This window comes from the organism of the source record quoted next, unplaced genomic scaffold, assembly GCF_019419815.1.
Source record: "Pyrus x bretschneideri cultivar Hongxiangsu unplaced genomic scaffold, Pyrus_bretschneideri_v1 Contig16, whole genome shotgun sequence".
In the NCBI taxonomy this organism is placed as follows: Eukaryota; Viridiplantae; Streptophyta; class Magnoliopsida; order Rosales; family Rosaceae; genus Pyrus; species Pyrus x bretschneideri.
In genome coordinates, this window is record NW_025999457.1 from 267,065 (window position 1) to 278,163 (window position 11,099).

General features: G+C 40.7%; 2 protein-coding genes across 2 annotated transcripts; both read left to right on the forward strand.

The window, feature by feature from the left end:
- Window positions 1-707: 707 nt before the first annotated feature.
- Window positions 708-3,682, forward strand: LOC103939067 (protein BEARSKIN2-like). The gene is made up of 3 exons (XM_009349122.2): window positions 708-873; window positions 2,473-2,753; window positions 2,948-3,682. The coding sequence occupies exons 1-3, from the start codon at window positions 708-710 to the stop codon at window positions 3,680-3,682; spliced, it is 1,182 nt and encodes a 393-aa protein (XP_009347397.2).
- Window positions 3,683-8,336: 4,654 nt separating this feature from the next.
- Window positions 8,337-9,399, forward strand: LOC125475815. The gene is made up of 2 exons (XM_048581180.1): window positions 8,337-9,026; window positions 9,133-9,399. Exons 1-2 carry the CDS (start codon window positions 8,337-8,339, stop codon window positions 9,397-9,399), a joined length of 957 nt encoding a protein of 318 aa, XP_048437137.1.
- The last annotated feature ends 1,700 nt before the right edge of the window (window positions 9,400-11,099 follow it).

Below are 11,099 nucleotides of genomic sequence, written 5' to 3' on the forward strand. Positions count from 1 at the left end.
CTTGCACAAAAAGTGAACTAAGAATAAAAAAACGAAATAGTTATCAAACAAACTCTAAATTAACTAATAGATTTCTAAAAATAATCTTCCTCAAAAACTCAATTGGTATTAGATCTCTACATACCGTGATCCCAAATAATGCCGCACATTGTCGTATATTAGATGTTTGCCATCATAACACATACACAAGACATTGTTATTGGCTTTAAAAAGGCACAAGAGGAAGGTAATCCTGTTTGTTTTTAAATATATATAGAACCAAAATTAATATAAAGTAAAATCTATTAAGAAGCATGGCTAGCTGTTATTGATGAATAGATTGGATGAGAAGGTAGCCACTCTCCAAGATACGCAGTTGACGAAGATCGTGCCCAAGGGTAAATTATACCAAAAAAGCCATCCTAGTCTACTCATTCCAATTCCATAGACTTGCTTTTTACGATAGCTTTAACCATCCCCGTCGGCGTAGTTACCGGCCGTCAACCTTTTCCCATAAATCATCATCCCCCCGGTTGACACTCAGCATGATATTTAAGCCTCATGACACCATCCCCAGGTAAAATTTCATTCATTGCTCAAACTCAAAACACACAGCGAGAGGAGCGCTATCTAACTAAATTGCTAGTGCAATACTACTGCTGTGGATATCGATTTTTAGATACATTGCAATCAAGTCATACATATTTGATATCGGTAAGTGATTATCGATGGCAAATTCTTCGAGTGGTGGTGTGCCTCCGGGGTTCCGATTCCACCCTACGGACGAAGAGCTACTTCACTACTATTTGAAGAAGAAGGTGTCCTTTCAGAAGTTTGACATGGAGGTCATTAGAGAGGTGGACTTGAATCAGATGGAACCTTGGGAGTTGCAAGGTATGAAAACTTGTTGATCTGATTTGCAATTATAAATATTCTACTTTGAGCTTAATTATGATCTAGTTAATATGTTCAAGCGCTGCAATCCTTTCTAATTAATAATAAGCTGGAAACAGGAAAGAAATGATTGGTTTTCTCTCCAAGGTTATTGTCTTTGCACGATAGTGATTGGTTTTATTAAGATTTGTTTTCACAGTATCGTCATGCATGTACTTTATATAGTTCTCGGTTGAATTATATTTACACACTAAGAGTTTAAACTGATCATCATTTGTATATGAAGCCGTTTAATTTTTCCCTTTTTTACACAATTCCAGAATAGAATAAATTTAACGATTAAGAGATTCGTACAAGTTTCTCAATTTTTGCAATACCATTAAAAATGAAATATAAACAAAAGTTGCTCAGACACACACACCCCAAGAATTCAACATGTATTATTGATCATTTGCATATATTAACATATAATTGATCATTTGTATATGTCATATGAATTCGTTCTTTTTTTACATAATTAATTCTAGAAAATAATATATTAACATATGAATGAGGAGAAATGCTAAGGGAATTACTCTCTCAATAGTGGGATTCTCCATAGACTCTATCACCTCATGTTTTGGGTACAATATTTTATAATGTTGGTAAAATAATTGACGTTAAATTGTGAGGTGACAGAGTCCATAGCCTACTTTTGAGAGAGTATCTTAGCATTTCTCATGAAAGATTTGAAGTTTCTCAATTTTGCAATTCCATGAAAAATAAAAGTTGCACACATGATTGTAAATAATATAAGAGAAGAAAAATGATAGGGAGTCCCCTTCAAAAGTGGGACTCTCCATGGGCTCTCCGTCATCTCAAGTTTTTTTGTCCAAACTCATAAAAGAAATGCTAAGGAGACTCTCAAAAGTGGAACTCTCCATGACTCTTCACCATCTAATGCTTTTGGCACAATTTTTTATAAGATAAGCACGAAAATTGTAAAAAAAAAAAAACATGAAGTGACGGAGAGTCCATAAAAAGTGTCACTTTAAAAGACTCTCCTTATCATTTCTCATGATATAAAATATTTATTGAGTCTTGACTAGTAATACGCACCGGACTCAATAGTTAATTAGATAAAAAGGGAAAAGGATCCTCACCAGATTCTTTTCATGGGGATCTCGTGATCGTGATCATTCATCGTACATCGTGCGGTCAGAAATCATTTCAAAATTTAAAATTTAAAATTAAATATAAATAGTACCTAACGAAAACTGACTGCACAATGTACGATAAACGATCACGATCACAGAATCCCAGGAAAAAAATCCGGTGAGGATCCTTTTCCTATATAATGAACACCTTGGTTGGGTTGAACAGTTTATATATATGATTAGTCAGGTAAATCAGTGGACCAGGATATGTACATTCTCTTTTACAAAATATTGAAATACATATTGCTAATTTGCTATAAATTAACCTAGATCAGAACAACGGGGGTCATATCTCTGAGGCCATTTTAAATTAATGACATAGTTATATACAAATGCAACCCTAAGCCCCATCTACATCTAATTAATTTTTGTTTGTTTGTTTGATGCACGCGTGTACGCACAGAGAGATGTAGGATTGGGTCGACTCCACAAAACGAGTGGTACTTTTTCAGCCACAAAGACAGAAAGTACCCAACAGGGTCGAGGACAAATAGGGCCACAAACGCTGGGTTTTGGAAGGCAACAGGGCGGGACAAATGCATCAGAAACACCTTCAAGAAGATTGGCATGAGAAAAACCCTTGTTTTCTACAGAGGCAGAGCTCCCCACGGCCAAAAGACTGACTGGATTATGCATGAGTACCGCCTTGAAGATGGCGATGATCCTCAAGGAAACCTATCTAGTGTATGCACTACTTGTCGCCATCTCCATTTCATTTTCATCACTCTATATATATGTTATCTCGTCAATTTATGTTATAACTATAACATAAATAATCAGAAAATTTACTAGCTAGGGTTTAAGGTTTTTCTTACGTAATATACCTATTAGTCGAAGATATTAATTTGTATCCACAAATATATATTGCATATATGCAGGAAGATGGATGGGTGATCTGTAGAGTTTTCAAGAAGAAGAATTTATTCAAGGTTGCAAATGAAGGAGGAAGCTCTAGCATGAACTCTTCAGAGCATCAGCAGCTCAACAATGCATCAAGCAACAGCCAATTGCAAGCTCGCTCCTTCATGCATAGCCACAGAGACAACCAGTACTTACTACGCCAACAACACCATGCAGCAACCCAAGAACTAAGCAATAACTCAAGCCTTCACTACGCCCACCTGCAGCCCCCGCCTCACTACTCTCTTTTCCAATACCAAGCCCTTATCCCGACCCTCGCCCACAAGCCCCTTTCCTCCTATGACGACTACTCTTCCCAGCTCCCCTCCGACGACTCACCTGCCCACGGCATGGTCAAGCAGCTCATGACAAACCCTAGAGACTGTGAAAGTGGTAGTGAGGGTCTCCGCTACCAACCGTGTGAACCAGGGTTAGAGGTTGGCACGTGCGAACCAGATCATCAACCAAATATGGTTGCAGGAGGAGCTGGAACAGCTGGCGGAAGAGATAATAATCATGATCACCAGGGGATAAGTGAATGGGCTATGCTCGATCGCCTGGTTACTTCTCATGATCTTGGAAATGATAAAGACTCGTCGTCCAAAGGAACAGCCAGGTATGCGGATGCAAATGCACCCTCTTCTGTCAACCAAATTAACCACCAGCACCTCTCGTTGCGTGGAGAGATGGATTTTTGGGGCTACGCAAAATAATATTGGCGTGTCGGTTCCATTATTATATATCAACGGATTGGATTATTGACGGATTAGAGCTAATTTACCAAACATTTGGACATTCCCTTTAGCTAGACATTAAAATATTGGACATTTTTCTGGTTCTTAATTAATTTGTTGTGAATTTTGAATTAATTTGTTAATACAAAAAGACTTAGTTAAAATGGTTGTCATTGATAAACCATATATATTGTTGTTATTGCATAAGCCCCTGCTGTTCCCGCCTACTGGTCAGGAAGGATTCAAATTGTATTGCGATCCTTATACATTGATACTGTTTTCAGGCAGTATATATTTTTTAAAATGCAGCCTTAATTCCTAAATTCACATTTGAAATTTGTTCTATCTTATAAAGATAATTTTATAAATAAAATATTTTTTCAATAAAAAAATTGCAAGGGCATGTCATTGTCACAAATATGCAGTGTTTACAATATTCATGAGTTGTTGATATTTTTTATCGAAATATTCGAAAAATCAAGAATCAACACGGAAAGGAGAGTGTGAAATGAAAACTTACCCTATATTGCAAGATATAGGAAAATCAATAAATATCGATGTAATTTATCGATTCACTACATAAATTTTGCAGGGACCCATTGTAGATTTTGTACTTTTAAATTTTTGAGAAATTTTTCTCTAATTTCGACTGCATTTGAATGACCCACCACATTGCAAATTTTTTTAATTTCTATAAAATATAACCAATTGTTGTAAATGTTATTTATAAAGTGGCTGTCCACATTCTTGGTTCTATGTAATATGTTAATACTTTAGTCCTCATTGTTGTAAATATGGAAGATCCTAAGCCTATGTATGGGCTATCCAATGAAAAGAATGAGACACTTGTGAAATGTGGTGTGAATGTCACACATGTGTTTGTGTAAAAAAGCTAACCAAAGTGGACTTTGGTGAAAGTCATTAAATGCATTAGATGAGAATGTCATAAAGAGGTGAAATATTTTCTTCTTGTATGTAAGAAGTTGTCGGATCAAACTCCTGTAAATAGAGGCATGTTTGTAACTTCATTACAACACACTAGATCAAAAGTGAAAAGCAATAATTCCACAACTTTTGGATGAGTGGGATAAATGAAGTCCAACTCTCTAATCTCATGTTTATCAAGGCTTAAGGAACTTGAACTTGGAAAAATTGTCTTCCTAGTTTCTACTCCCTAGTAAGATGTACTCGTGGTGGGGTGTAGTGTATTTTGCAGGGTTGCCAAAAGCTTATTTGAACTGGTGTAGAACATTTTTTTGGGGCTTGAAATGCTTAAGTGATTATTTTCAGCATGATATATGTTTAAGCAAAGATTAGAGGGTTTGAAAAGGTTTATAGATTCGGTTAGTGTCTATATGATATTACTGACTAATTAATTGGGCGAATATGAAATTCGTATACCAGATTTGATGTTTACCATGGGGATGTTCCTTTTGATAGTTCAAGCGGCACCAATTGTTGTTAACCAACAAAAAGGAAGATGTTTGCCAAAAGCTTATTGAATGAATGACAAAATGTGAGACTATGAAGGGAACGCAGCAACCCATGAACTGGAGTTAGCTCATCTGTATTTGTTGACCAAGCAGCCTCAAAATACTGGCGGAAGCAGAATCATTCTTCGATCAACCACTCGAACCTTACCCCGTGTTAGAGTTAGCACAGGCGTTTACTTGTATCTATCTTTCTGTCAAAGAATGGCATGTGACAAGCACGAAGACTGTTCCTTGCGAGGAGGTTTGACCGTTGGATCCAATATGGATATAATATATCATACAAGCAAATCATGAGTAAATTACCACTTGAGTAAATAGTAAATACCAAGCGCAATTTGAGAAAACAATTTGGAGATTTGGTTTGCATCAAGCAGCCTTTTCGCATACCACTAAACTCCCTGGATTGATGGTAATGACCTGTTTCTTATATCCCAACCGGTCGATTTGCCAACTCAAACATATTGTTCCTTATGTGAAATAACTCTGGTATTTCATTTCTTAATGAATAATGTTTGTACCATACTTGACCAATCTCGAAACTACTAAGCATTGGTCAACAGCATACCGTCAAGGATCCACAAGACTTTTCCTCCAACCAAGAGGCCAATCACAACATGACACATGTCGGTATCAGAGGCCAATCATAGCGCGACACGTGTCGATATCAGAGGCCAATCACAACACGACACGTGTCAATGTTAAAACAAAGCTAGAAACTCTCTTCTATAAAAGGGGATTATTCTCCCACAATAATCCCTAATGTCATTTGTACTAAACTATTCACTAGAACTCACTAAAAGAGAGTTTGAACCTATGTATTTGTGTAAACCCTTCACAACTAATGAGAACTCCTCTACTCCGTGGACGTAGCCAATCTGGGTGAACCACGTACATCTTGTGTTGTTTGTTTCCCTGTCTCTATTCATTTACGTACTTATCCACATTAATGACCAGAGCAACCTAGCGAAGGTTACAAACTTCACACTTTCTGTTATACAAAAGTCCTAGCCGATTTTGTGCATCAACATTTGGCGCCGTCTGTGGGAATCGCTCTTATTCCTACTCTCTCCAGCTTTGTCAAGCTAGTTTCCACCATTCGCACACTTTCCTTCGACCAGGCACCCCTCTCCAACATGGGGAGTGAAGGGAGCCACAACACGCAAAACGACACCCCCCTCGCACTTAATGCAAAGCAACGAAATAAGGAACGAAAGAGGTTTGCTCTTCAGGCTAAAGTCGATGAGCTAGAGGCTCAGAACAACAAGATAGCGATAAAGAATGAGATCCTCCAGGAGCAGTATGAGAAGCTCTTTGGCATGCTCCATGAAGCTAGGCATACTCAAACACACGAACTCATCGCCCCCGGGGAAGTCAACCACCACCTGGGTGCCCCTCAACATGGGGGATCACCTGCCTTCAACATGGATATCTATAATGGGGAGCGAGTTACTCATCAAGGTGTTGATCAACATGAGACCTCTCTCGACCCAACTCCTTCAACCCGAAGCAGGAGAAGTGGAGGAAGGCACCTTCTTACAGAAGGAGTAGAAGGATCAAAAGCCGTTTATCGCGACTATCGGGACTTCCTAAGGCAACGTCGAGAAAACCCCATCCACATAAGCTCGAAGATCAATGATCCAAGGGTTTCTGAAAGGTTCGGTCCTCTTTCATGCCCCAAGCCAATTGCCAATCTAGGGAATGAGCGACATGTCCTAGAGGAATATGAAGGTACAGGGGACTCGGGGACGTTTCGACAGGCTCGCCCTGGAAGTCAGTACGGTGAGTCCAAAGAAAAATCTCATGCCCTTGACCAAGCTTTCCTACTTCCAAGAGGAGATGGAGAATTACAGAAGAAGGATCCAGCAGTACGTGACTCCATTCAGAACCCCCTTGTCCTACAACTCCTTGAGGAAGTAAACAAGTTGAAGGCCAAACATCAGGCCGAAATACCTCACTGGAACCAACCTAGGCCTGGCCCTTTTACAAGGAGGATCCTCGACACCTCCCTCTAAGCAAAGACAAAGCAGAAGCTTGGCTTACAACTCTACACTGGAAAGGAGGACCCGATTGAACACCTTAACCTCTTTGAGTCCACCATGGCATACCGGATGCACACTGACGAAGAACGATGTCTTCTCTTCCACCTGAGACAATAGACTCATTTGAGGAACTGAGGAAACTATTGTCTCTCAACACATCTTCCAAACAGATCGCTTGCATTTTGCAGATGACTTGTACATTATTCGCCAGAAGCCAGATGAGTCACTACGAAAGTATGCCGGCCGCTTTAGCCATGAGTATTCTCGCTGCGCTGAGGCAGATGACAATACCACCCTTAAAGCCTTCATGGCAGGCCTACGCGACTATTTCTTCAAGTACATGATCAATGCTAACACTTGGAAGACTTACTCTTAGGTAATGGCACAGACTTATAACCATGCCTCTGCCGAGGCAAGGACAGATCAAGGGAAACCTCTACAGCCATCACTTATCAGCAAATGGGGAGTGGAAGCCAAATCCAACTGAATGATAAGACCTCAACCTTCCAAACAGCAGCGACGCTTCCCCCTGCCTTACCTAATACCTCGCCAAGTCAACATGCGTATCATTCTCAGGGCAAGAGGAAAGACTTCCATCCTCACCAGTCTCACTTTAATACAATGAGTAAGGGGCACTATTGCGATAACCAAAGGTATCACCACGATAATACCCACCCCCAGGCGGTCAATGCAATAGGCTAAACACGTGTCAAGAATGGTCCTACCCCGAGGTATGAGACATACACACCTTTGAATGCCACATGCACGGCCATTTACCCCAGTATAGTTGACTTGATACCAAAGGCAAGGCCGAAGGAGCCAGATTTCAAGTCCACGAAGAACACAGGCATGTTTTGTGGTTACCACGAGTATAATGGCCATGATGGCGAGAAATGTATCACCCTCCATGATCATATTGAAGCTTTGGCACATGAAGGAAAAATTAACCAGTTCCTCCTTCACCCTCCAAGGGATAACCGCAACCAATGCCAAGTGAATGTGATATATTCCATAAGTGGTGACACACCCATATCTGAATCTTCCAACAGGGCCATGAAAAACAATGAACGAACGTTGAAGCCTGGTCACTAAGTGTTTCACATGGAAGACATCAGGGGAGGCAAGTATCAAAAGCCTAACTGGGATCCAATATGTTTCTACCCTAAGGAAGAAAGAGGTATCATCTATCCTCACAACGACCCACTGATTGTGGAGGCTTACTTAGCCAACTTTGATGTACGACGAATCCTGGTAGACACAGGGGCGTCGGTCAATATCATGTTTGCTGAAGCTTTCAAAACACTTAATGTACCTGAACACTTGCTCGATCACTCGGTTTCTCCTCTGATAAGCTTCTCTGGTGATGTCGTGCAACCTTTAGGGAGCGTACATTTACCCTTCACCATCGGTACAGGCCCGTACACAACCACAATCACCATTAACTTCTTGGTGGTCGACTGCCCAACGGCATACAATGTCATCCTTGGGCGCACAGGCATTAATGATCTCAAGGCCATGGTATCCACGCATATGTTGTTGATGAAATTTCCAACCCCCTATGGCAATGGTTACATCAGAGGATATCAACTTAATGCACGATCATGTTACAGCACTTCAGTCAAGCAACAACACTTGCATGTACCCAAAGAAACACTTTCTATACATGACCAAGTTATCAAGACTAGCTCAGACAAAGCCAACTTGAATATTCACGGTGGTAACAATCAACCCGACGATCCTCGAGATGACTCTTTCACCCAGCAAGCACAACCTGTTGAAGAGTTGGAGAAGGTCTTTATCTCAAAAGATTATCCAGATCGCATAGTGAAAATTGGCACCACTTTGTCACCACCCATTCGGTTGGCATTGATCTCTTTTTTGCAAGATAACATTGAAGTCTTCGCCTGGTCATACGAGGACATGCCAGGCATCTCTCTCGATATCATCTGTCATTGCTTTGAGTATTGATCCCAAGACCAAGCCAGTGAGACAGAAGCGAAGATCATATGATGCTGAACGATATGAAGCAATGAAGGCAGAAGTTGAAAAACTTAAAAGTGTAGGCTTCATCCGTGATGTCAATTATCCAACGTGGGTAGCAAATGTGGTCCTTGTTAAGAAAAATCCGACCAAGGAAAGTCTCTTGCTTCAAAAGATCTTGTGAAGAATGTGTGTCGACTACATCGACTTAAACAAAGGATGCCCGAATGATAGCTTTCCTCTTCCTCTCATTGATAGACTTGTAGACTCTACAGCAGGGTGTGAACTCTTGAGCTTCATGGATGCTTACTCAGGGTACAATCAAATCCTCATGAACCCTTCGGACCAAGAACACACGGCCTTCACCACTTATAGAGGACTATATTGCTATAAAGTCATGTCATTCGGCCTAAAGAATGCAGGGGCGACTTATCAAAGATTAGTCAATTCAATGTTCGCTGAACAGATTGGGAAAATCATGGAAGTTTATGTTGATGATATGTTAGTCAAAAGCAAACATGCTGACCAACACATTGCCAACTTGTTTGAAACTTTCTCCATCCTGAAGAAGTATCGAATGAGGTTGAACCCCAACAAATGCGTTTTCGATGTGGGCTCTGGAAAATTCTTAGGCTTTATGATTAGCCAACGAGGCATTGAAGCTAACCCCGAGAAGATCAAAGCAATCATGGACACGAAAGAACCAGTAACCTCAAAAGACATCCAGAGCCTTACTGGCAAGGTGGCAGCCTTGACCAGGTTCATCTCTAAGGCCACAGACAAATGCGCTCCCTTTTTCAAAGCACTTAAGGGAAGTAAGAAGTACATTACGTGGACCGATGAATGTGCCGAAGCATTTAAGAACCTCAAGAAGTACATGAGTAAAGCCCTTCTGCTTTCCAAACCTGAAGTTGGCGACACCCTAATTGTCTATCTATCTGTCTCAACTTCAGCAGTTAGTTCAGTCCTCATTCGTAAGGATGGTAGTATCGAACAACCTGTCCACTACGCTAGCAAAGCTCTACAAGATGTGGAGACACGATACTCCAACATTGAGAAATTAGCTCTAGCATTAGTCATGTCTACTCTGAAACTTCGCCCCTACTTTCAAGCACACTCCATCATCGTGCTTACCAATCACCCCCTTCGACAAATACTTTAGAGTCTTGACACTTCGGGGCGAATGATCAAATGGGCCATAACACTGGGAGAGTTTGACATCTTCTACCACCCAAAGCTAGCTGAGAAGAGCCAAGTAGTTGCAGATTTCATTGCCGAATTCACTTATCCCGTTGACATTTCTCCTACACCTGAGGCAGCGGCTTCATCATCCCTGGAAACCCGGAAAGTAAAACCAACACTCCTAGTATGGACTCTATATGTTGATGGCTCATCCAACCAACAGGGTTGTGGAGCAGGACTAGTCCTGACTACCCCCTACAAAATGGCAATAGAGTATGCTCTCCGCTTCAAATTCAAGGCATCAAACAATGAAGCCGAGTATGAGGCCCTTTTAGCAAACTTACGTTTGGCCAAACATCTTGGAGTTAAACAAATTAATATCTTCAATGACTCCCAATTGGTGGTTAACCAGGTCACGAACAACTTTGACTCTAAGGATAACTCCATGGCAGCGTATCTTGCGCAAACGCAGCTTTTCCTCAAGCACTTCCACTACCAGATCACCTAAGTCCCTCGAGCAGCAAATAGTAATGCAGATACTTTGGTTTGCCTCACCTCAGCAGTGGAAGACAAGATTGGGAGAAAAATTCATGTCGAATTGTTGGCAACACCAAGCACCATGGTCGCAGAAGTATGCAACTTGCAATAAGGGGATAGCTGGATCACTCCAATTTATAAATTCCTTGTTCATGGCATTCTCCC